Source organism: Emydura macquarii, unplaced genomic scaffold (assembly GCF_026122565.2).
Source record: "Emydura macquarii macquarii isolate MOO-44397 ecotype Brisbane River unplaced genomic scaffold, CSIRO-AGI_Emac_v2 contig_306, whole genome shotgun sequence".
NCBI classification, from domain to species: Eukaryota; Metazoa; Chordata; order Testudines; family Chelidae; genus Emydura; species Emydura macquarii.
In genome coordinates, this window is record NW_027130443.1 from 13,742,018 (window position 1) to 13,767,449 (window position 25,432).

A 25,432-nucleotide genomic window follows, 5' to 3' on the forward strand; every position below is an offset into this window, starting at 1 on the left:
TATTTCAGCACGTGGTAGAGCGTGCTCGCACTTGGACACACTGCCATGGGCCCGTGTCCTGTGAAATCAGCTGCATGTGTGGAAACTGGCCCAAAAGCAGCATAGTGTTCGCCTGTGTGTAAGGGAACAGGATTGAGCCTTAACACGCTGGTGGTGTGTGCGCATGTTTAGTGGAATGGCTGATGTGCCCACAGTGGCTTGGTGGAGGAGCAGCAGCGAGCCCTGCCTCTGTTAATCAGATACACATGGCAGCCTAGCCACGTGCTTTATGCTCTCGCTAGCACCTTGCTCTGATGTTGGATAGTGGAGAGGAGCAGGCGCTGATCTGACTGCTAAACAGGTGCTGTTACCTGAGAGCGGTGTGTGAGGGCAGCCTGGCAACCCGGATCCCAGAGCAGGGGAGCCGCTTCTCTCCAGAAGTGAGTTCGGACATTCCACGGTGAGAAGGCAGCACGCTCATTTCATGGGAGGGAGGAGAGCATCTGGTGTCAGGAGATGGCCCCAGTGACTGGCTATCTGGTGTTTCATGGGGGTGGGGGCAAGTAAAAGGGAAGAATAGGGAGAAGTAGAGAAGCCACCTACCTTCCTATTTCCTAATGGAGCACAGAGACACGCCTGGCTCTCGAGTGGTTATCAGAGAACTACAGATCTATGGCTTTGAGTTTTCAACATGCACATGAGGAGAGACTGACTTCACTATCCCATCTTGTACCTAAATGAGCAGCTCTGCAGTGGCTGGCGTGCTAAACTGATTGATTGGTGTTAATGGCTTTGAAATGGTGTATTTAGCAAAGGCTTTGTCAGCTTGGAAGCCAGATTGACCCTTCCTGCTTTAAATGTATGTTTGCATTTCTTCCGATTCATTGCTGGCTATTCTGGACTCTGCTATGACTTAACTGTACCGTGTGCTCGACAGTTCAGCCGTGCTGTGTTTCATGTGCTCTCTGGAAGGTGTGTGGAAGGCAGAATAAACCCAACCTGATTTCTCTGCACTAAGCTGCCTACTTGGCTCTCATACCTTGTGCTAATGCGCATCTTCCTTCTGCTCACAATATCGTCTTGCCGAGATCCTTTGTGGAAAGAGGAAAGCTCCGCGGAAGTCTTTGTTTTGTGTATTGATTCAAAAAGTATTAAACAGTTAATATTTTATCAAGGGCTCTGAGCGCACACAGTCCTGTATAAGCACTTGCAGTGCTCCATGTCCCCCACTCACTAAAGCCAAGGGTAATATCTGGCCTCCCTCCCCCTGAGTGTACCTTGGAAAAGAGCTGCTCCTGCTTTATCATCGATCATCTTGTTTTGATGCTGACTTTTGTTTCCACTTCTTGCTGTTCCCCTAGTCATCGCCTCTGGTCTCAACTGGCCACGGAGGCTGTAAGGCCAGGCTCTTGTCATGGTTTATATTTCAACAGCATAACTGTGTTCTGTTTGACCTTTTCAGATTCTCCTGTCATTTCAGTTGGAGGGTGGCTCTGCTGGATAACTTTTGGATGGGCTTTTCTGAAAAGCTGCCGCCCTGTCCCCCAGAGGTGGCTGCAGCTGTGGTGGATGAAGTGATCCCCCTTTAGACAGCGTGTATCAAACACTGGGATTTCAGGGGGCAAGCAGGCGCAATACGTCAATGTCACTCATCATTCCTCCTCCTTCGTTAGCGCTCTGGGCTAAATGGGCGTGGAAGGAAAAATGTGAAATCTGTAAACATGGAACGACTCTGGCCTGGTCTGTACTGAAAAATGAGGTCACCCCAGCTACCTCCCTTGGGGGTGTGAAAAATCCACACCCTCAGCCACGTAACACCGCCGCCCGCACCCTGCTGTAGACAGAAGGATCTGTTGATGTGGGGACTGCCGTGGGGGGAGATGGATTAATTACAGTGCTGGGAGAACTCTTTCTCCTCTCCCCCCGGGGTTTGCACTGAAGTGCTGCCCTAGCAGGTGAAGGGGAGATACAGCCTCTGTCTCCGGCCCAGCGTTTAGCGCAGTGGGAGTGTGTGGGTGGAGGGTGCTAGACGGCAGGCGGCAGTGAGGTCCTAGGTGTAGAGGGCAGGATCTGGGCCAACTCTTCAACAATGACCTGTGAGTTAGGGGGACCAGCTCGAAAAAGGGGCCCGATTTCCCCCCGTGTGAGCAGAGCAGTCAGGACGCTCTGGCTGGCCCATGCGTTTGAGGGGAGAAAAGGGAGCCCCTGGTCCCAGCTTTCTCTCAGCAAGGGCCAGGGGGCTGTAAGCAGCGGAGCAATAGCTACAGGCCAGGCCCATGGGGGGTGATTTTCCCCACTGCCCCCCACCGGGGGCTGGGGCCGGGCCTTTCCCGCTGCCAGGCCGGGGCTGGGCACTTGCGCTGCGTTGCGCCGCGCAAGTCTGTCCGTGCAGGGGGGGCCCAGCCGGAGCCTGCTCCCCACCCCCAGCTCCAGGCGCGCAGGGCCCCGAGCTCTGGCCGCTCTAGGCCGGCGGCTCCGGGCTGCGGCGGGTGGCGCAGCCCTTGCTCCAGCGCGCACTGCTGCCCCCTATCTTCAGCCGGCCCCCCCTGGCGCCTGCGCGCTGCGCCCAGCCGCTGCCGAGAACAGCTGGATCCCGGGCGGGCTGCGCTCGCCGCGCGATGGGCCGGGGGCGGCCGCGCCGCCTGTGAGCGGGGCCGGCGGGGGGCCGGGATGGCGCGGCCCGAGCCCATGCCCGGCTACGGGCAGCTGCTGCAGCGGGGCTACCGGAGCCTGGCGGGGGCCGTGCGGGGCTGCACCGACTGCGGCTGGGAGCTCTCCCGCCGGACCTGGGCCGAGAACGCGTCGCTCGCCTGGAGCGAGACCCTGCTCTGCCTGCTCTGTGCCGTCGGCTGGACCTGGCTGCGCAGGGGCGCCGCCGCCTGCCTCTTTCGGGTCAGTCCCGGGGGGCCGCGGTGCACGGGGGTGGGGGACGGGGCGGGTGCGTGGAGGACCTGTGCTGGGCTGTGCTGTGCGGTGGGGTGGATCTTGCTACTGAACTCCCCGCACCCCCCCCCCCCGCAGCCCCCTAATGCACGTGGGGGGGGGGGGGAGTAATGAGATGTACTCCTTGCAAACGGAGGGTGGGGGCCGGGCTGGCTGCACCCTGCATGGCTGGGGGGGGGAGCGAGTGAGCTGCGCTCGTGCACACTGTGGTCACACAGGTGCAGGCTAACCCCCCCCCCCCGAGCCCCCCAGCTGCGGTGATAAAAGGCTTTAGTGGGGATCGTAGCTGCAGCACCGGCCGACCTAGTTCAAGGCGCTGGACATGCTAGAATGACATTTACACCCTCCTCCCTTCCGCGGAGGGTTAGCGGATCAAGTGACTGCACGGGGAGGGAGGGAGAGAAGGGCCCGACCCCCCCCCCCCCGACCCCCCGGTGCAGGATTGCTCCGGTTTCGCCGGTTGCACTGAGACATGGGGTGAGGTGAAAGCCGCCCCGTTTTCCTGCAGTGTCAGCCAGGATGCAGGGGGAGGGTTGTGCTCTGCTGGGGATTTACCCTACCCTTGGTGGGACTGTCAAGGCAAAAGGCTGGAAGATGCTGTGTCCTGAGTCATGTGACAAGCCTGAGCTGTCGGAGGCACAAACCAAACCCCTTCCTCCCCGCCGACAGTAGCAGGGTGAGGAGACAGTTTCCAGGGCCTGGGGGGAGCTTGGGTAGGGGGCGGTTCTGCCTGGATACATAGTCTGCTGCAGTGTAGATGTGCTCCCCCCTGGAGCAATGGCTGTCTCCAGAGGCGACTCGCTGTGGGTTGAGGGAGGCTGCAGGGAGCATCATTATGTTAATAATCATCCATCCTCAGCCCAGTAATTGCTCTGGGCCCGGTCCCTGCACCTCTCTCCATCACACGCTGAGGCCTTCTTGAAAGGAGGCTCTGCCCTGCTCCGTACTGACTCTCAGAGAATGAAGGTTGCCCTGTTGCCAAGGCTTAGCACAAAGCCTGTGTGCCACTGAAGCCCTCAAAACAGGGGTTAGGTGGGGCCTCTATTGCTTTGTGCTGCCTTTCTGCACAGGACTGAATGTCACCTTCTCCCTGCAGCCCGCTCTTTGCCTGTAGCTAGGGTTGAGCAGCACCTGGATATCTCTGGATGCTCCAGGGGGTGGGGAACTGGCTGGGAGGGAGTCCGGACTGCTGGAATTTCATCCCGACTCTGTCACTATCGCACTGTGATCTTCAGCAAGTCACTGAGCCGCTGTCTTTGTGCCTCAGTTTCCCCTCTGTAAACTGGGGGAGAATGGTGCTCCCTCACCTTTCTGAAGTGCTTTGGGATCTGAGGCGGGAAAGCGCAGGAGGAGTGCTGTCTGTGTTTGCTTAGCTGGTGCTCCACGGGTAATGGGCAGCGGGGGCTGACAATGAAGTGCCTTCCCTTCCGAGAAACTGGCCACGCTTGTGCACAGACGAGCAAGGGGGGCTGATCGGAGCCAGTTCTCGGGGCTACGTCAGGATCATGTTGCTTCGCCTTGAAATACCTGCCACCAAGTGCGGTGCGGTGCGGTGCGGTGCAGTGCGGTGCTGGGGTCCATTTCCCACCAGCGGGTAGGTGCGGGAGGAAACAGGGCCTTACAAAAACATACAAAGCGTGTGCATGGTTCACGTGCTGGAGAGTTGAAGGGGAAAGTGGACGGGCTGGCTGTGCCGGAAGAGTGTTGCCATTTTTAATGAGAATTGGGCTGCACTGCTTGGCATATATCTGCACTGGAGGCTGTTCAGAGGAGTGGTCATTCAACTGCAGGTGAGTTGAAGCTTTCTCCTCCTCCATCGCCCTCGGGACCTTCCAGCTGCTTCCTGCCCTTGGGAATAAACACCTCTGTACTGGAGGCAGTAACTCCCCAGGGTAGAACCCAAGTGCAGTTGTTCCTCTTTGTCGCTTGTGTTCAGATCCTATGTCTCTGCCAATTAATCCTTTAATGTTCTCTCAGAGACTGAAAGCCTCATGCCTGTGAAATCAATTAATTCTGCGTGTCTCAAGGATGCCACCTTACAGGGCATGAATTACTATAAGTAATAGATCTCGGCACTGGGACTGTAGCTGCTATGCAGCTAAAGAGGAATTCACTTTCTTATCATGAGGACTTGAAGATTGGGGCTTAAAATGCACCTACATTTAGCTCTGGTTGTGACCAGACATCTCTGAAACAAGCCGCTTAAAGAAACACACCTCTGCCTGTTACACTTGTGCATCAGCTAAAGCTCCTGTTGTTTTCACTTAGGGTGTGCAAAAAGTGCAGAACCCAGGTTTCCAATGTCTTTAGAAGGCGCTGGTAGCAAAGCATTTATTTAAATGCCATGCCCTTGCTATGAACTATCCCACAGAGCTTGACTAGGAGAGATAAAGTGAGGGGTGGAGGGATAGAGAGAAGGTTGTGGGGGAGGGGGACTGGCATGGACTTTACCTGTTGTAATGGTCAGATTTGTATTGTAGATATGGCTTCTCCAAAGTGATCCTTGGAGCGAAGATAATTATTTTGCCCGTTGCCTTCTCGGCATTCAAATCTCAGTATCCGTCCCTGTAGGAAGCAGGGATCATTTCGGCACAGGAGCGAGGCGAACTCAGTTAGTTGAGCTCTGGTGGCAGCACACGTCAAACCAACCTAGTACCCTTCTCTGACAGGCTAGAAAGGCGTGTGGGTTGGGAAGCAGCAGTAGACGTGATATCTCTTGACTTCAGTAAGGCTTTTGATACTGTCTCACGTGACCTTCTCGTACGCAAAGGAGGAAGATATGGCCTAGATGAACTTACTATTAGGTGGGTACACAGCTGGTTGGAAAACTGTACTCAGAGAGTAGTTAGCAATGGTCCCCAGTCAATCTGGAAGGGCATATGGAGTGGGGTTCCAGAGGGATTTGTCCTGGGTCTAGTTCTGTTCAGTATCTTCATAAACGGTCTGGGTAACGGCACAGAGATCTCACTTACAATTCTATGGACAATGCCAAGCTCAGAAGGGTCGCAAGCGCTTTCAAGGCCCAGATTAGAATTGAAAATGGCCTGGACAAACTGGAGAAATGGTCTGAAATAGGCTGAAATTCAATAAGGACAAATGCAGAGTGCTCCACTTAGGAAGGAATCATTCGTCTCACAAATACAAAATGGGCAATGACGGCCTAGGAAGGAGAGCTGCAGAAAGGGCTCTGGGGGTTATAGCGGATCACAAGCTAAATGTGATCAACAGTGTAACGCTGTGGCAAAAAAGCAAACCTCATTCCGGGCTGTGTTACCAGAAACGTTGTCAGCAAGACACAAGTAATTCTTCTGTTCTCCTCAGCACTGGTAAGGCCTCAATCGGAGTATTGTGTCCCGTTCCGAACACCACGCTTCAGGAAAGACATGAGCGAATTAGAGACGGTCCAGAAGAGAGCAACAAAAATGATTAAAGGACTAGAAAGACTGAAGGGAAAAAAAGGGTTTGTTTAGTCTGAAAAAGGGGAGGCCGAGGGGGGACATGCTGACAGTCCTCAAGTATGTCCGAAGTTGTTAGAAAGAGGAGGGTGATAAGTTCTTATCCACTGAGGACAGGACAAGGAGCAATGGGCTTAAACTGCAGCGAGGGAGATTTTGGTTAGACGTTAGGAAAAGCTTCTTAACTGTCAGGGTAGTTAATCACTGGCGCAAATGAGTGAGGGAGGCTGTGGACTCTCTGTCACAGGAGGTTTTTAAGAGCAAGTCAGACAAAGACCGGTCAGGGATGGTCTAGATAATGCTTAATCCTGCCTCGGTGCAGGGGACTGGCCTAGCCTGTATGACCTCTCGATGTCCCTTCCAGCCTGAGATGACCAGCTTGGAAGGGGCCCTGGGGCCAGTTTTATTGGTCTGCAGGGCACCCGTGAGAGGACGTTTATTTCTCGTCTGGTTTCTGTATCCTTCTGCCTCTTCTCTAGTAAATGGAAAGAATCGTCATCCTCCCTTAGTGGCCGGAGCAGGCCCTGAGCTTTTAAAGCCAGGTGTCTCCACAGTCAGGACCTGCAGCACACGGCTGCCTAGGAGATGCCGAGGCCAGGTCTAGGCAAGTGCCTCTCCTCTCTGGCCCCCCAGCCTCTCTACAATCTCTTTGGTGGCCCTAACTCTGGTCCGTGGAAGGCTGTGGTCCCTGGCATCTCCCCTCCGCCATGAGCAAAGCCTGAGGACGCAGCTGCTAGCCAAAGGCCTGGAGAAGCTGTGGTAGATGAACAAAGCATCAGCCTGCGTGGTGCTAAGTGGTGTTCATGTAATAACCCACTGGGAAGCCAGGGCTATGTCTCAGGGGTTTCCTGGTAACCGGGATAGGACAAGGGTGCCCAGCCTTGATGAGGAAACTCGACAAGGTGCCTTATAGCCCATCAGTCCTGCCCTGGCTGCTCCGCTTTCAAGCAGGCCTAGGGGCTGTGCACTGAAGCTGCATGGATTTAAGTGAGGGCAGAACCGGGCCCTGGTGCCTTACCCGATACACCAGGGACGAGCCAGGTAAAGGGGGGCAGACCTAGATGGACGCTGCCTTTGCTGTGCTGATGGTAGATGCGGTTGGCTTTGTGGCCATTTGTGTCGGGTGCTGGGACCAGTGTGACATAGAAAGTAGCCCTTGGGTGAAACTTTCTTTTTTAATTAAAAAAAAAAACCCCAGCACTGGTGAAGGTTGGAAAACTAGCTGCTGTAATCCATAATCCAGGGAACAGCCGATGAGAGAACTGTTCCAGGCTAAAGGTAGTAGGTCTTCGGGGCACCTTATCAGGGAAGGAGTATGAGAAATCCCGATCTGGAGAAAAAGCATGAAGGTGGGACTGAGAGACATTCATATACTGGTGCTAGGACCAGAGCACAACCCAGGCAGACCCTTGGAAAGGGTGAAATCCACACGCTCTCCTTCTGTTCTTAGCATCTCTCCCGCTCTCTTTCAGGGGACACAGAGCTGTCCTCTCAGATGAGATGTAAAACCTAGGTCCCAACCACTTGTGGCTGTTAAAGACCCCCTGGTATTTTCACAAGAATTAGAAGTGTTTTAACCCCCGTGTCCTGGCCAAAATCCAACTTAAATAACTGCAGCCTCTGAAACCAGCAGGCCGACCCTCCGATTGCCCTGGGAGCCGTGAGCAGTCTGTGGTGCGGCTGTCCTGCAGTGCTAATCGGTGTGAATTAATCCCTCTCAGGCTGCAGAGAACAGCTCTCCTGTGTCCTCTCGCGCGTGTCATTCGTAGCCAGTGCTGGAAGGAAAAAGCTCAGCAGGCCGATGAAGCCGTGAGTAGAAAGCCACAACAATGGGCTGTTTCTTCTGTCAGAGAACGAAGCCATTTTCGTTGTTTCAGGGCGGGGGCTGCTTTTCATGTGCTGCTTTGTCAGCATTCAGGCAGGAGCCGAGCTGTGCTGGAGGCAGCAGCGTCTGGTCCCCAGGGGGTGTCTTCTCCTATGTCTCTTCTGCACTAGCCAAAGTCACTGTTTGCAGATGCAGGAACGAAGAGGAAACGGCTTTTAGTTATTCACGGGACCCGTCGTGATATCTGTCCCTGGCTTTTGCAAAGCCTTCGCAGCATCCCGAGGAGGCAGGTGAATGGTATCCCTGGTAGGGAAACTGAGGCACGGAGCATCTCGGTGACTGGCCTAAGTCCATAGATAGGGTTGGTGTCAAGAGCAGGGTGGGTGTGTTGGGGGTCCTCAGGCCGGTGCTCAGACCACACCCTTCCCTAAGTGGTTTAGTGGTATCCTTAGGCCGAGGGACGGCTGGTTCTACAGGCATTATCCCAGGGTCTGCAGGCTCGGGGGACCCATTTCGCCGAGTTTAAAGGCAGGTGCAGACTTGTTTAATTTTCATTCCACCAAGCCCACGTGCAGGGCGCCAGCTGAGTGTAGGGGGAACCTTTCCAGCGTGCACCAGAATTCCAGCCGTGGCCCTGCTGGCATGTTCCCCATAATCCTCAGACAGTCTCCCCTGGTATCAGCAGAGTGGGGGGTGCCCGGGCATGGAGGGGCAGCAGCAGGGCCGTGGCAAGGCCCACGCCAGAAAACAGTAAGGGAGCTGTGGCAGTGGTGGAGCCGTGCATGGGAGCCAAGGTCCTGGCTCCAAACTGACACCTGTCACCCTGGTTGCTCATCAGTATCTTCTGCCGTTGGAAAAGCAAAACCATTGGAAAGCTGCCAGCACTCAGGCCCTGGGGGCACTGTGAGCCAGCCACTCCCTTTCATGCCTCTGGGCACTTCTTTGGGTCAGGAGCGAGATGCAGCACGGCCGGGACTGGACTAGTCTCGACTCAGGGCTCAGTAGTACGATTCCCCTTTAGGGCAAGCCTCGATTCCTGGCCCGTCACGGAACATTGGTCCTGGGGCTGGGACGACGCCTGCGCTGCTGCGTCCCTCCATGCTGGGTTTAGAGGGACATGCTTCAGTTCCATTCCTCTCACACTGGAGACAATGAAAAGAGGGAGCGTTTTGGGGCTCTGTTTGAATTTCCTTTTCACCATGGATGTTTCTGAGGCCTCCGTGGAGTCTTGATCAGGTTCTGTTTGTTTTCGCTTTCTGGTTCCCATGCCCGTGGTCAGGACTGTGCTGTGGTCTGTGCTTGGAGCTGTACAGAATATGGAGGAAGATGCGTTCCTGCAGCCAAGAGCCTGCAATGGGAGCAGATGCAGCTGAGGAATGTTTATACCCACCCACCCCCCCCCTGCTTTCAGTTCATTTAAAAACAGAAGGAAATTGGGGGGGGGGAGGAGCAGGGGGGAGGTTGGGTCCAGCTTCCCCCACGGCGGCGCTGGCCCTTTAAATGCAGCCGCCTTACATCAGTCACCAGAACCTGGGGCTCTTTCAGCCAGAGTCTGCAATGCATTGTTCCTGCTGCAGCACCCGTTGCCCCTAGCAACACAGGCATCACTCCGTCGTTGCTATGGCGACAGCAGCTGGCTGATGGCAGAGAGGGGGCCCCACCCCAGCACGAAGAGGAGAAGGAATTGGTGCCCGTCTGGCGCTGCGGCGCACGGTGAGAGCTGGGCTCCTGGTCCGTCATTCAGGGTGATGGCTGGCTGCCCGCGGGAGCTGTTCATGCACACGTGCTCCCCCAGTGCCCGTCTGGGCTGTGAGCAGATGGAGCCGGGACTGCCCCGATGACCAGCTCCCCGGGGGGTGTTCGAGGCAGTAATTTTACCCCTCCTCCTCCAGCCCTTCTGTGTAGGCGTCCTCTGGGCTCGGTGCAGCTGTCCGTGTTCTGCTGTCCCCCACCCTCGTTCTGCTCTGCCTCTCTGGGCTCCATTTTGTGGAACCACAAATAATTCCTGGCAGCCGGGGGCTGGGATTCCCTGCCTGTGCCTCCTCCGCCCTTAGCACCGCTCCCTTCCCCGGCGGCGTCTCCCAGCCGAGCCTGCAACGTTGGGCTTTGACTGGGCCGGTCCTGCTCTGCCGGCGGGTTGTGGTGTGGGGAGCGGGGGCTGCACGTTCAGCGGCGGAGGCACAGACACAGCGGCTGGGGTGACGGGTGGGGTGTGGGATCTTGCCCGTTCCAGGGTATTCGCCAGCCTCGGGGGTTGTAAAGCTGGTGCTTCCACCCCCACTAGCAGCTGGTGCTGGGAACGCGTCGGCAGGACGGGGTTAGCCTTTGGAAGGGAGCCTTTTGCATGACTCTCTCTCACCTGTCACACGCACAGGGCGGTTAGCGGGGCCAGCCACCTCCACTCAACAGCTGGGGTCTTAATATAGCCCTTCAAGAAGCCTGTGGGAGCCAAGCAGCCGGGTCTGGAAGCTGCTGAGCTGGGAAGGGTATGGTTGCTTGGCAGGCATTTTATTTTCACCTTGAGCTCATCCGGTGCTTCTCTGTGGCATGGTCAGCCTGGGCCCTTGTGCGACGTCCGTGTGCGGGGCAGTGACCAGTCCCTTGAGCCGGACTCCTGCTGGCTGTCCGCTTCCCCCGTCCCTGGACACAGCATGCTTCTCGTTTCTAGCAGGAGTGACGGGGGCTGCGACTCCAGGATCTTTTGTTTGGCCCCGGCCCCTGCTGCATGCAAGTGACACACACCAAACCGAAGGGCCCTGGAACCTTGGAGTGGGGCGACTGGCTCTGTGTAACTGGCCGGCGTCAGCGTGAGCGGAGCCCCGCTCTCCGAGTCACGTCGGCTGTCGCCTGCTTTGCTGGTGCCAGGCCCGTTCACTCCTCCCGGCCGTGCTGGCTGGCTATGGCTGCCAAACACAGCCCAGTCTGAGATTATTTGAGGTAGTGTTTCTGGAGCGGCTGGAGGTCCCAGCTAAGCTCAGGGCCCACGGTCTTGGGCGCTACGTAGGCCCCAGCGGAGACTGAGCCCCTGTTGTGCCAGGCGCTGCACGGACTCAGCAAGAGACAATCCTTGCCCCCGAGATCGTATACAGACGAGAGACATGGGAGAGGGTCAAGGGGGGGCTGTGATGCCTAGTTTCCTGCTGGGGACCCGAAGCTACTCTGGATCCCTGTTTGTTATTTTATTAGGGCTTCTAAGGTGTCCCTTGCCGTAGCATCCAGGCACTCGAGTTTTTCCTTCCCCCGCTCTGTCTAGCTGGAGGTTTCTGCACCAGGCAGTTTGGGCATCTGCCGACCCATGTGGTAGTTGGCTGTGGGAAGGGCCCGGCAGTGGGGGAGACAGTTTTGTTGTTATTGATATGGCTGATCTGACGCCTCTGCTTGTTCTGTCCTCAGCCCCGCTTCGCCCCATAGAACAGGAAAGACATTTTCTTTTAAATGGTTTGGCGGGTCCCAGACACGGCGAGCATCCCTGTGGACGCACCAGCGACACCCATGGGGGTTTTATTGCAAGCCAGTAAAGACTCGGTTGTGAGAAGCGTGTAAATGCGTGCAGGGGCGCGTGTATTTGGGTGTGAGAGGCCCCCTCGGAGTCAGTGTTCCAGCCCTGAAATGCTTTTTTCTCCACCCCTCACCCGGTCCGTGAAATCCACCCCTTCTCGCCGCCCGTCCCCCCTTCCTGTGAGCGCCTGGGATGCCTGGCTCTGTGTCCTTAGAGGTTTGGCAAGGCCCCATCTGATGTGAAGGTTCTTTTCGGGGGAACACGCTGGCAGAAGCCCATTCCCAGGGCACCCAGGTCACGTTACAGCGTCACCCTCTGGGTTTCTTAGTGCAGCTGGGATGCTGGATTGATTGATTTTTACCAGGCCCCTGGCCCGGAGGAAGGGAGTGCGGCGTGACCCTGGCGGGCGTTTGGAGACCCCCGTGCCTTTGGCTTTTGCTGTCTCCGCTGCTCAGTGTTGACAGAAGCTGCCGCTATGGCCGAGTCTGAGCCGGTTGGAATTGGAAAGAAACCTGAGCTTTCTTTTCTCCCTCTCTGGGCTGCCTGCCGGGACCCTTCCTTCCCACCTGCTTTTAGCAGTGGCAGGAGCCTGAAAAGTTTGGGAGCAGTGGAGTCGGGCCTCTGGCCCTGTTTTCCCTCCTTTCTGACGGAGAGCAGGGGTGGGACTGGGAAGGGTCTTTCGAAATGTTCTTTCTGCCTGTTTGTTGCCAGAGACGCAGCTGGAGGGTCGCGTCTGGTTTTCTCTGCTTTGGTAGGAAGACGTCCTGGAGGCCTTGCACCTTCCCTGCGGCTGCTGGGGGTGTGACTGTTGCACAAAGATATCCTTTCTCCCACATGTCCGTTGGGCATCTGAGTTAATGAAACCAGTGTCCGGGGCAGTCTGCCTGAAACGCCTTCTCCGATCCATGTTTGTGCCCCTCTCCCGTGCGGCGTTACTGGTTCCCTCCCAGCTCCGGGGGAACCCCAAACACACTGGCACGGGGGCCACCTCTGTGCAACTCCGAATCTGGCCTGCGGGACATGTCCTTGGGGGATGAGGCTGAGCCCAAGGAGCTGCCCTCAGGCAGTTTTTGCTGAGTTATAAATGTGTGGCCCCCAGCCCTGGACCTGAGTCGCCCCATTGTGGCCTGGCTGTGGGCAGCTCTGCCGTCCGTGTGTGCAGAGGGCGGGGGGGAGCTGCCGTGAATCCCCTGGAGCTGGGCCCTTGCTGTGAGGCGGGGGTCGGAGGTGCTGGCCACCTCCCCAGCCCTGCTCCATGTCTCCCCTCTCCCTGCAGCCGTTCGGGGAGTGGTGTCAGCTGCAGCCCAAGGATGCTGCCAAGATGCCCGAGAGCGCCTGGAAGCTGCTTTTCTACTCGCTGGCCTGGTCATACGGCACCTACCTGCTTTTCTTCACCGAGTACCCCTTCTTCCACGACCCCCCCTCCGTCTTCTACGGTACGGGAACGCCACGGAGGAGGGAGCGGCGGCGCCAAGGGTCAGACAAAGGGGCCAAAGTCGAGGGGGAATCCATAGACCAAATTCCCCAGATCACCTTCCTTGCGGTCCCAGTGACGCGAGGGGGGCAGGAGTCGTGTCCGGCGGCTGCAGTACTGAGCCCGTGACAGCCAGCGGCTGGAGCAGAGGATGGGGGGCCAGGACTCCTGCGTTCATTCCCGGCTCTGGGAGGAGAGTGGGGTCTGGTGGGTTAGCGTGAGGAGAGAGGGGGCTGGAAGCCAGGACTCCTGGGTTCTGTTCTGGCCTCTGCCTCTCTCCCAGGCTCCTTTGTGCTGTTTGTTATCAGGCCCTTGGGTCTGAGTCACTGTGGGAGCCCAGGAACTGTCCCTGGTGCAGGCTCTGGCTGCGGGGCGGGCGTCTCCCTGCTGAGCGTGCTGTGCTGGCGGCGGGGGTAGGGCGCAGGGGGGTCTGTGCTGGGCTCACGCAGGGATCTTTGTGCCGCTCCTAGGTTGGAAGAAGGGCATGGAGGTCCCCACAGACATTGCCATCGCCTACGTGCTGCAGGGCAGCTTCTACGCCCACTCCATCTACGCCACCGTCTACATGGACGCCTGGCGCAAGGACTCGGTGGTCATGCTCATCCACCACGTGGTGACGCTGACGCTCATCATCTTCTCCTATGCGTTCAGGTGAGTCCCTCCCCCCATGGCGCACACGGAGCTGGGGGGGGTCCCAGCGCCAGGCAGAGGCAGCTGCCGTTCCCCACCCAGCTACTGCGCACGCCAAAAACACCCCCTGGGGCTGGCGTGGACCCTCCCCCGTCCAGCAGCGAGCGTGTCCCTTGCTCGGAGCTGCCCCAGGGTGTGACCCCCCCCGCGCCTGGCTCCGGTGCGGTCCACCCAGGTGGAGCCTGCAGCACCGATATGGCCTGGCCTGGGCCTGGAGCCACGTGCGCTGCCCCGGTCCCACCCGGCGGCCAAGACACACGCGCGGCCCCTTCTCCCCGCAGGTTCCATAACGTGGGGATCCTGGTGCTCTTCCTGCACGACATCAGCGACGTGCAGCTGGAGTTCACCAAGCTCAACGTCTACTTCAAGCACCGGGGCGGGGTCTACCACCGGCTCAACGACCTCATCTCCAACCTGGGCTGCCTCACCTTCAGCGTCACCTGGTGAGCTCTGCCCCCTGCCCAGGGGACCCCCCCGTGCTGCGAGCTGGCAGGGGCAGGAGGTCCCTCCCCCGGGACGGCTGGCGCGAGTGCGTCACCCCAGCACCCCTCGTCTCCCGTCCGCAGGCAGGCGGGGAGCGGGAGGGGAGCAGCAGCTACGTCCTCCCCTTGCAAACCTCCCCGTGTCCAGGGAGCCTGGAAACCTCAGGGTCCAGGGGGAGCCTGCCGCTGCCTTCCCGACAACACAGGTCTCCTGCATGGAGGCAGCCAGGCGGGTGGGGAGGGGCTAGACCGTGTTGCCTGGAAGTACTGGAGGGATGCTGGTCCCCGGGCCCCTCGCTGGGGCCCCCCTCGGTACCACTAACCCCCGTGTCTGTCCTGGCAGGTTCTGGTTCCGCCTCTACTGGTTCCCCCTCAAAGTGCTCTACGCCACCTGCCACTCCAGCCTGCAGTCGGTGCCCGACATCCCCTTCTACTTCTTCTTCAACGCCCTGCTCTTCGCCCTCACGCTGATGAACATCTACTGGTTTCTGGTGAGTGCCCCTGCCCGGACCCCGGGGCCAGGCAGCTCTGCCGTGCCACTGACAGCCCCCCGCTTCCTGCCTGCCTGCGCCCCGGGGAGCTGGAGCCGGAGCCCCTGTGCAAATGGGGGGGGGGCTCGTGTGGTTGTGGGGGGGGAATTAAAAGGGGGTGGGAGGACGGGGAGGACGGGAAGCACAAGGTGATGAGGCCGGCCTCCTCCCAGCTGGAATCCCGCCTGTCTGGCACCGCTGACGGAGTAGGCGCTAACAGCTGCAAGAATCACAGCCCGGGGCATTTCCTGGGGGCCAGGCCCGAGTGGGAAGAGGCTGTCAGTGGCGGCGGGGGCGTGGGGGTGGTGAGAGCCAGGGCAGGGTGTGCCGCCATCTCCCAGAGGTCACAGCCACCAGGCGTCCCCAGAGCCCGCAGGGCAGAGCTGGGGTCGGAGTCTGGGAAAGTCAGAGCCCCGGGCTAGGAGTCTGGCCAGGAGGCCGTGCTGCTCTGGCTGTGTCCGGTCTGACCCATGCCTTCTCACAGGGCTGCTGCCTGCTTCCCTCCAGCCCCCTTTTGGCCTAGGGTCCCCCGGCTCCTCCCAGCCGCTGGGGAATTGGGGGGGAACTGGGGAACCTCCGGTGGGACTCCATCCCCCTGTGCGGGTGCAGCTCCCGCTGGCCTCTCGGCACGATCCTGCCATCGCGAAGCGTTGCCGAGGCTCTGAGCTGCCCCCTGGCCCTCCACTCACCGGCACTTCCAGGTGTCCTGACCCCTGCCCCGCCGGGAGAGTCCCAGGCAGTGTGGGGGGGCGGAGCAGCGGGGGTGACGGCGTGTGGAGCAGAGCGGCATTGACGTCTCCTGCACTTGTGCTGGGCACATACATAGCTGGCGGGTGGGGCTGCAGCTGGGGCGCGAGGGGTCATTCGTACCCCAAGAACTCTCCAGCCCAGATACATTCGTTTGGAACTGTGCCCCCCCCACACACACACCTCTTATCCTGTGTTTGGGGGGGTGGGGTGTCCAGTGGTAGTGCTCCAGCACCGGGCTGGGAGGGGTTGTCTCTCTGTCCTGACTTCATCAGCTGCTGGGATCTCCCTGCATGCGCCTTGGAGCCCAGCTCCTTTCACCCCCCTGGGCGCGAGGCAGCGCAGCTGCTCCCACCCAGCGCCGGGCTCCAGGCACCCAGACCGGGCACTTTCCTTCCTGGAGCCCCCTAGCCGAGGACGTCGCTACTCAGTGGGTAGCCCTACTCAGTGGGTGAGCGTGGGCAGGCAGGGCGGAGCGGGGACCGTGGCCCCTGGGTCATTGCCTGCGTCCTGTCTCCCCCAGTACATCGTCCTCTTCGTGGCCAAGGTGCTGACGGGGCAGATGCAGGAGGTGAACGATGTGCGTGAGTACGACATGGAGGAGCGCAAGAAAACCGCCGTGCCCAAGCGCGTGGGCGAGGTCCAGCGCCCCAAGTCCTGGAAAGAAGGGTGAGCGGGGGGGGAGGGGGTCACACGCAGGGCCCCCCCCGGTGGGGGGGGACATGGCAATGCAGGAGGCTGGATACATGGGGGCCACAGAGGGAAGGGTTTGCTGAGATCAAGCTCCCTGGGGTCTCGGCGTCCCGGGCCTGCCGTGGGGTCAGTGACGGGACGGGCGGGGGCAGGGAGTTGGCGCCTGAGCGGGGGTGATTCTGTGCCCAGCGAGAGCAGCGGCTGGATGCATTGCTGCAGGGCATAAACGGGTCAGCTGTCTGTCTGTCCATCCATCTGTCCCGTCCCAGCCCCACCCACTGGCCAGGCCTGGCCCCTCTGCAGCGGAGGGGGGTTCTCCTGGCAGCGGGTAGCGGTGCATTGGGCCGAGGGTCTCATCCAGCCTGGCAGGAGCTGGCCTGCCGGAAGCTGATCCCGCCCGGCCCCCCTGCCTTCCTGGGTGGCACTCACGCCTTCTGCGGGCGAGCGTTTCGTAGGCTGCAGGCCTGGGCTGCGCAGAAGGGAGGGACGCGTGGGGCTGGGCTGAGGGGTGACCCTGGGGGGGCTGGTCAAATACAAGGGCTTCACTGTCTGCCTCTCTGTGTGTCTGACAGGAAGCACCTGAAGAACGGGCTGATCAAAGACAAACGGTTATAAGGGAACCGCTTGTGACTGGGCCGCCTCTGGGGACGCCGCTACAGCCAGCCGACGGGAGCGCCACGCGGAGATGGTCTGCAAGCCCCCGACGCCCCCACCCCTCGCCTGGAGCTGGGAGGAGCCGGCAGCCGCTGGAAATGGCCCACGCGTCTCAGCCCGGCTTTGGCCAGGCGTCAGCTGACGCTGCCGTCGTGTCTGTAGCCGGTTTGCGCTGGGCGCCCGGCCGGCTGTGGGCTGGGCAGCGGAGGCGGTGGGGGTGGTTTTCTTAGCAGGGGCCAGGTCAGAACTGGAACTGGCTTTCGGCCACCTGAGAGCCCGTGTGCCACCCCCACCCGCTGGCCAGCCTCCGTCGCTCTGCGCTGCCCCCGACCGTGCGTGTGGGAGCCCAGGCAGCTCTTGTCTCTGCAGCACTGACTGACGCCGTGGGGTGGGGTGGGGGGCCCTCAGTACCCGTCTGCCAAGCAATGGAGCCCAGAGCCAGCTGTGCTGTAGCTTGCAAGCTGGGACCGGCGCTGGCCCGGGAGAAGTGGGGTGCTGCTATGCGCACTGCTGTCCTGTAGCGGTCAGTGTAACCCAGTCAGCTGCTATGAGTGCAGCCACCCAGGGCTTACCCCACAGAGCAACCCACCCCTGTCTGCAGCCCACCCCGCCAGAGCCTGGCGGCTTCCCCTCCCCGAGGTGTGGTGTTACTCCCGAGGCTGAGCAGACAGGCCTGCCCTCCTGCCTTCACTACGTCCCTCGGGGAGCCAGGGAGATTAAGGGGCAGGGCATCCGCTAGGGTCTCCTGCCTGGCTGAAGCCCTGGCTTAGAGGCACAGATATTGCTGCATCCGCCACAAAGAGACGCCCTGGAAAACTGACGGGGAGGGAAAATGAAAACATGACCCAAAGGCTTAGATTTGGGCTGAATCTGCCAGGCCGCCCCCTCGCCTCCCACACTCCAGCCGCACGTGACAGGACAGGAGCGTAACCAGCCCACCGATTCGGCGCGTTTGTTCCCTGACTTTCAGACTGGGATCTGCCTGGGGTTCAGTGGGACAAAAGTAACTGACGGGGCCGGATCCTGCTCTCCTGCCTGCACTGAGGCCCGGGGAGGCTGGAAATGGCAGCTCGCTGCTTTATTTTCTTTGTATAATTTAACGTCCTGGCTCCACTGAGCGGCTGCCCGTGCACAGGGTGCATCCCACGTTGCTCAAGGGCCCGGCCAGGACAGAGCCGGCCCTGCTGGGGCCCTGTCTGGCTTTGCTCTGCAGGGAGCCAGTTGCCGCAGCGGGTGTGGAAATGCTGGACGTTAGCAGCCCATCAGGCTGGATGGCTGGGCGGGGGTCGGTGTGTGTGTGTGTGTGTGTGTGTGTGTGTGTGTGTGAGCGAGAGAGAGAGAGAGATCACTGCAGCCTTGTGGAGTTGGAGGGAGGACAAGCTGCCCTAGGACCTGCACATGGCCCGGCCCTGGCCCCAGCCGGGTGCTTTACAGCTGTGGCAGGAGAACGGCCTCGTGCCTGGCTCCAGGGAGGGTTTTGGGGCTGGGCCGGGAGGGGCCGGGCAGAGCGCAGCAGGGGCTGTGTGTGCGCTGATGCCCTGACACTGGCGGGAGCGCTGGGCAGGGACCAGCCCTGGGCAGAGCCCGGGAAGGGCCAGGCTGGCAGCCGCGGGTGCAGGCTACGTGGACGAGTGCGCCCCGCTCGGGTCTGACCATTGCCCACGTGAGCACCTGGCCCGCCTGTGCCCGTGCCCCCGCCTGTGTTGGCCCCCCCCCCTCATGCGCAGGGCAGGAGGGGTCCTGGTGCTGCGCCCCCCCCCAACCAGCTGCCCCGGGGAGGAGGGGGCTCAAATGCAGGCTTGGCCCTGTCGCCCCCCCCCCCCCCCACTCCCTGCACTTACCCGCATGCAGTGCCCACCTCTCCCGCTGCAGCCCCCTCGGATGGGGGCAGCCGCAACCCCCCCCCCCCAACCCCCATCCTGGGTGGGGGAGGGGCTGGGCCAGCCCTTCAGGACATGTGGGGAGGGGATGCAGGACTGGAAGTGGGAGCAGCTGCCCCTCAGCCTCCTGCGTCCTCCGCCGGCCCGAAGGGCTGGGCCAGTGCGCCCCCCCCCGCATTTACCCACCACTACAGCCCAGCCCCGTGCCAGCTCGGATGGGGCGGCCTCACCCCCCCCCGCATCCTGGGGAGAGGCGCCGGGTTGGCCCTTCACGGCGGGACGGAGGACGAGGGGCGCAGGAGGCCGAAGGGGCAGCTGCTCCTGTGCCCCCTGGCTAGGGGAAAGAGCTGCCCCATCTGAGCCGGCACGGGGTTTTGGGGGGGGGTCAGTGCGCTCTGGGCCAATGCGTCACGGGGGGCGCAGGAGGTGCTGTGCTGCTCAGTGCCTCCTGCATGTGGTGGAGGGCCGGGCCGGCCCGGTGCCCGCCCCCCCCGCAGGCCTGCGCCCGGAGGCTCATCCCCTCTCGGGAGGCCACGGCCAGCTGCCTGCCCCACGCAGCGGGCACAGCCCGGGCACATGCAGCGGGCTGGACTCCAGCATGGCGCCATGGCGAGGCCCCTGCAGGCTCCGGGCAGAGCAAGGACTGAGAGGTCTGGAGCCCAGCCGTCATGCTGCAGCCTGAGACACAAAACCCTCCCTTGCCCCAGCCCCCCGCCTAGGGGCAGCTCTGCCCCGCTTTCTCCCGGTGGCACTGTGTCCACACGCACGTGGGGGGCGGACTGGGCAGAGGGCTCCCTGAGGCCGGGCGGGGCAGGGAACACGAGAAGAATTTGGGGCTGGCTGTCCCCACGAGGCTGCGCCAGGCAAAGCCCCCTCATGCTGGGACTCAGGCTCACTGGACATTCCCCTCCCACCCCAAAGGGTTAATGGGCTCCCAGGCCTGCCCAATCCAGGGATGCCTGGCTGCTAATTGTGCGCTAATCAGATCAAAGGCTCCCACCAGGCAATCAACACTCCTCTCTGGCCGGGTGTCTCCAGCGTCCCTCTGAAGACAAGCGCGGGGCTGCCCCAGCTCTGCTTTGTCTGCCTGGCACTGCGGGACTGCCCAGCCATGGGGCCTGGCTCCACCACAGTCGGCTTTGCTGCTGGCCTCCTCTGCGCGCTGGTGGCCGCGGCGCTGGGCCTGGAGGGAAGCAGGCAGGAACGCTTGCTTTTACAATCCTTGGGTCTGAGTGCCAAGCCCAGCCCTAAATTCCCGGCGCCCGTGCCCCCCGTGCTGTGGAAGATCTTCCAGAAGAGAGCACGTCCTTCCTCCGCGGCCAGCGCGCTGGACCATGCCTGTAGGGTGGAGGAATTTAATGTCCCTGGGAACATCATCCGTGTCTTCGCTGACCAAGGTACAGAGGCTCTCGGCTTGGGTGGGTTACGGTGCCTGCCCTTAGAAAGCCCACCCAGCCCCTGGGGGCCCCGCGGGGTTTGGGACAGTCAGAGCAGAGGGCTGCGAGCCCGGCGGGCTGGCTTGTCCTGCGTCACAAGCCTGGCAGGTGGGCGCCTTTCGCCAGCTGGGATCCTGTTCATCAGGCCTACTGGTGTTTACTGGAGACAGGCAGTGGGGCCCAGTGGTCAGAGCAAAGGCCTGGGGACAGTAGGTTCTGTTATCAGCTCTGGTACGGACTCTGCAAGCTCAGGCAGGTCACTGCTCCGTGCCTCAGTTTCCCCAGCTGGCATAGTCTCTCCAGGGCGAGCTGAACAGGCATGCGTGTGTGTAACCCCTGTTGAGATCCGGCAGGACGGTGCCGTGTCCGAGTTGTTATTCAGCCTCGCCCACTTCCTCTGACATGGTGGGAAGCCCCAGGAGAGACGTTTCCTGTGACTGGTGCTTATCTCAGGAACCTGCCAGTGCGGAAGGTGCTGGGGCCAGGATTTCAGTGCTCTGTTGTGCGCTTCCCCAGGCCTGGCCCCGGCGGTTCGGTCTGTGATACCCGGCAGCAGCAGCCCTGCCCAGATTGTAAAGGGCCTGGGGCCGATGGGGCTGGGGTTTGGGTCCCTTAGCGGGTGGCACTAACACAGCCAGCCGCTGTGAGAATGTACTGCAGGGACAGGCCACAAACAAGGCGGGGCTGGTTTTCTCTCTGAGCCGGAGGGGACAGACACTGGCTGCAGGTCCGGCTCCCACCCCCATGATTCACCTCCTGCTGTTTCAGCCCTGGGCCTCTCTGAGCCTTTCCCAATTTGGGGTTATTATTGGCTATACCTTAGGCTGAGGCCCCACTAAACTCACTTCATTAGTGATCTGTCGTCTCCGGTTGAAATCAGGGTCTGAGTCCAAAGGGATGAGTGCTCAGCGTGTCAGCAGACCGGGCCTGTTCTAGCAGCCACTGGTACAGTAGCAGCAGGATGAGCAGCACGCTATACACCCCCTGCCAGGAAGGAGGCAGGTACCCTCTTGCCAATGGGCAGCTGAAGCACAGAGAGGTTTAGTGATGCTCCGAGGGTCAAACAGCGAGGGGCAGAGAACCCAGGAGTCCTGACTCCCAGTTCTGGTCTTCAGCCACAAATTCAGATGACCCAGCCCAAATCTTCGGCAGACCTTTGCCTCCGGTGCGGGCTCTGGTTTGTTACCCTGCTGCCGTCGGCCGGGTTCTCTTAGCTAAGCAGCCTTCGCCTGCCACCCGGGACACGTGGATCCTTGCGATGGGGAATCTCGGCTGGGGTGGAGCCTGGTGGTGAGAGCATCGCATCCCATCAGCGGCTGTGTCATTGAAATACTGGCCCTTGTCCAGGCCCTGAGCAGGGGCCCTGCGTGAGAGCAAACTCCTCTCTGTGTTTGTTGCCTGTATCGCCTGGTGGGCAGAGCACACCCCGCAGCCAGGACCGGGCATGACCTCCTCCCTCCTCACACTGATCCGGAGGGGGGCAGAGACTCAGGACTTTGTGCTGGGGGAGTAACCGCAGCGAGCTGAGTGGAGAGCGCCGGCCCCCGGGCAGAGCCTGAACCAGGCGTGTGGCTGATGAGAAATGGGGGTACTGGGGAAACGGAGTTTGCCTGCGTCTCGTTTGGGGGCTAGGGAGCTCAGCTCAGGTTAGGTTAGTTCAGCTCTTTCCTTTCTGGCTGCTGCGCTGAGTGTCCCTGTCGGGGCTGGGAGGCCCTTCCTGCCCAACCACGCCACCGCCTCTGTTTTCCTTCCCTCTCAGGCAACTTCGTTCACAGTGGGGAGCCTGACACGTGGCTGTGCCTGGAGAAACGGCTCTACTTTAATCTCTCCGTGCTGGAGGAGGGGGAGCAACTGACGATGGCTCAGCTGGAGATCCAATTCAGCCACAACTCCTACCACCCTTCCGGCTGCGGGCAGGTCTTTGAGCTGCGGCTGTACCACGCCCTGCAGCTGTCTCTGCGGGGAACGTCCTCCCACCTGTACAACCAAAAGCTCCTGGCGGCACAGTCCTTCGCACAGCTGCGCAAGTCCCTCCTCTTCAACCTGACCGAAGTGGCAAAGGGCTGGAGGAATCCCAGCAAGAACCTGGGCTTGATCCTGGAGATCTCTGTAGGCAGCAGCAACGGCACCTTGGCCTGGCCTCCCGGGAGGCCGCCGAACCCCTGTGCCAGCATCAACTCCTTCCTCAGCACCTCTCTGCTGGTGGTGTCCCTCAATCAGCAGCAGTGCAAGGCCTCCAGGAAGAGGCGAAGCTCCTATTATGCCCCGGTCACCCCGAGCAACCTCTGCAAGCCAAGACGGCTTTACATCAGCTTCAGTGACGTGGGCTGGGAGAACTGGATCATCGCGCCACAGGGCTACATGGCCAACTATTGCCTGGGCGAGTGCCCCTTCCCACTGACGGCAGAACTGAACAGCACCAACCACGCCATCCTGCAGACCATGGTGCACTCCCTTGACCCGGAAGGAACCCCGCAGCCCTGCTGTGTCCCGGTCCGGCTGTCTCCCATCTCCATCCTGTATTATGACAACAGTGATAATGTGGTGCTGAGACACTACGAGGACATGGTGGTGGACGAGTGCGGCTGCAGGTAATGGAGCGGCTGATTGAGATGTGAATATCGCATCAGGTGTGGCACGGAGGGAACGATCGATGGCTTGGGTGACTGGGGTTCTGGGTTGATGGAATAGGTCAAAACGTTACTGTCTCCTTTGCATGGGTGGGCCGGGACCCTCCCTCCCAGCCCTTGGGGCAGGTCCTGGCAGACCTTCCTCTTCGATGCACTGTTGCAAAATGCAGCTGCAAGGGGGGAGATCCTGACGTCTGGCATGAAGAGGAGAATGCAAGTGGGGATTCTACTTTAACGCAGAGTGGAAGCAGGCTGCCTCCAGCCACACTTGCATCTGCTGTTGGTTGCACCCACCTAGGGGCTCGCTGAGAACCTGGTGAAATCTAACGGTGGGAGAGCCTGAGCCTCCCCTCCCCCCCATGCCACACAGTGCTGAGCAGAGGATGGTGGCACCAGTCAGAGTCCCGGCTCTGTGCCTCCTTCCTCTGTTCCTACCCAGAGGCACTCGTGTGGCATAGGACGGCCTAGAGCCTGTCTGGCTGGAGTTGGGGGCTCTGCCCATGACCCTGTGCTAGACATTGAAGAATGAGGTCTGCTGGATCCTCAGTGCCCCTTATGCCCAGCCCCCTTAGGTGGTCCACGCCGTAGCAGCATCCATCATCGCTCTGAGGAGCAGCACGGCTGGACTGGATCCTGCCTTGGCTAAGCTTTTTGAGCCCCGTGCACATTTTTTCCCAGAACAGGAAAAGCATGTGGTTGAATTCTGCCGCCTTTCCAGTAAATGAAGAAATAGCCAGGCCTGAAGTTTGATGAAGTCATTTCTCCTCCACCTGGCCTTACTGCACCTAGAAATAAATACCACCTCTGCCTGGAGCCTGACCAAAGTTGCTCTAGGTAGCACGTTGACCAGTTGTTAGATGCCAGGGCAGAGAAGGCTAGCGGGAGGAGGTGAAGTGATTCAGTGCAAAGAGGCATGTTTTCACAGGGGGAGCGCTCACTGGAAAACCCTAGCGATGTAAAACACCTTTCTGTGGTGAAAATGTCACCGGGTCTGGCCCCTGAAGTTTGGCCGACATGTTTATTGAGGGGGCCAGTGGGTTTGGGTGTCCAACTTGATTGAGGGATGCTTAACCCCACCGATCCCACTGACTCGTAGCTGGAATTTCTGTCCTCTGCTGCCCACCAAAATCAGGGGGAAAAATGAAGTGGCCAAACTCTTTCAAAACAAACAGAAGTCTTTCATTCTTTAGCAATCAGGCACACGTCTGCAGAACACAGTAGAAAGACAAACAAGAGACAAGGCCTCCTTTTAAAAACGTTTTCACCTTAGTGCCAGAATTCTCTCAGTAACAGGGACAGAAATCTATCCCCCCCCCCGCTGATCTGCCTTTTAGAAGCCCCGTCGCACAGTAGGAGCAGTCAGCGCAGAACATCCCCGTGAATCAGTCTGGTGAGTAAAGCGATGGCTTGTGCAAGTATTTAATGCACTAGCCTGTCACCCATGGCAAGGTGAGAACTTGGGGCTGTGAAAGTAGCTTACGGGTCTCATTTTAGCATGATGCCAATTGACACCCTAAGGACTTAACAATGTTTGTAGCAACTTAGAACTGAAGTGCCAAGCAGGGCCCCCCCATTACCAGGAGGAAAAAAATGTTCATGACTCATTGTGTGGGAAAAGGGAGTGTAGTATATATGGGAGGGGGCCCTGGCACAAGTTTGTGCTGGGTCCAAAAAAATTATGCTTGGGCTGTGGCGCCAGGGCAAACCAACTTGCAAGGGTGAAGCACTTACAGCTGACTGCATTGTTCCCCTTAGTGAAGGAAATAAGAAGTGCTGGTTCCGATTGCCCTGTTTAAACAGATGAAGGCCCATAGCAGTGGCAGTGTGAAAGGCAGAGGACAATTGCTGTATTTAAGCCAGTGGGGGGTGACGACCCACCATCTCCTATGAATGAATCACTGCAGCTGCTTGTTCTCCATAGGACAGGTCTGACATGAAAGACAAAAGGGCTAGGACTTCCACTTGCAGAATCTCCCAGGGATCCTTCACAGCTGCAGTGCTCAGCATAAAATCCAGACTACCAGGGACAGCTGAAGTCTTAAGGGGGCCCCACCTACCCTACCATTAGCAGAGCATCAGACTGCTCTGTTCTGAACGTGAGGCTAGTGCCAAGGGGGGAGGCAGCTGAGGGATGGTCTGCTTTCTTTAAACTGGGATTCATAAAATAAGATTTTGGAGGGGGCATGGGGGTGAAGTGAGTGTCAGTCTTCAAGTAGCTATGCTTGAAGCCTGGGCAGAGCTGCCAGCTTGTTCCCATCTTTAAAGCCAGGCCCGTGAGGGGCTACACTTGTTAAAAGTAAATCAACTGGCATAACCGCAGATGCTAACTTGAAGCTCATGTGACTTGAGCAATCACGACCCCGACACTCCCCTCCCCTCCCCTCCCCTCTCCTCCCCTTCCCGCTGAAGGGGGCTGGGGAAGGTCTAAACTCTTCCCCTGGCACTGAAGCCTTTCACTGAGACTGAATTTTTGACAAGTTATTACAGCAAAACATTCCCCCCTCTGAACATTACC

The 25,432-nt window shown here is 59.6% G+C and overlaps 2 protein-coding genes across 2 annotated transcripts; both read left to right on the plus strand.

The window, feature by feature from the left end:
* Positions 1–2,369: 2,369 nt before the first annotated feature.
* Positions 2,370–17,327, plus strand: CERS1 (ceramide synthase 1). The gene is made up of 7 exons (XM_067554934.1): positions 2,370–2,871; positions 12,978–13,137; positions 13,646–13,826; positions 14,147–14,308; positions 14,691–14,838; positions 16,148–16,293; positions 16,890–17,327. The coding sequence occupies exons 1-7, from the start codon at positions 2,650–2,652 to the stop codon at positions 16,930–16,932; spliced, it is 1,062 nt and encodes a 353-aa protein (XP_067411035.1). The 5' UTR covers positions 2,370–2,649; the 3' UTR covers positions 16,933–17,327.
* A 2,124-nt stretch (positions 17,328–19,451) lies between these two features.
* Positions 19,452–22,882, plus strand: GDF1 (growth differentiation factor 1). Its single transcript, XM_067560670.1, has 2 exons — positions 19,452–20,248; positions 22,047–22,882. Exons 1-2 carry the CDS (start codon positions 19,963–19,965, stop codon positions 22,880–22,882), a joined length of 1,122 nt encoding a protein of 373 aa, XP_067416771.1. The 5' UTR covers positions 19,452–19,962.
* The last annotated feature ends 2,550 nt before the right edge of the window (positions 22,883–25,432 follow it).

Excerpts from the sequence above, each read along its gene's own strand:
- CERS1 (XM_067554934.1), top strand. The coding sequence starts at position 2,650 with ATGGCGCGGCCCGAGCCCATGCCCGGCTACGGGCAGCTGCTGCAGCGG. Across the intron at positions 13,138-13,645 it reads CCCCCCCTCCGTCTTCTACG|GTTGGAAGAAGGGCATGGAG; the intron begins GTACGGGAACGC and ends TGCCGCTCCTAG. Across the intron at positions 14,839-16,147 it reads TGAACATCTACTGGTTTCTG|TACATCGTCCTCTTCGTGGC; the intron begins GTGAGTGCCCCT and ends TGTCTCCCCCAG.
- GDF1 (XM_067560670.1), top strand. The coding sequence starts at position 19,963 with ATGGGGCCTGGCTCCACCACAGTCGGCTTTGCTGCTGGCCTCCTCTGC. Across the intron at positions 20,249-22,046 it reads CCGTGTCTTCGCTGACCAAG|GCAACTTCGTTCACAGTGGG; the intron begins GTACAGAGGCTC and ends CTTCCCTCTCAG.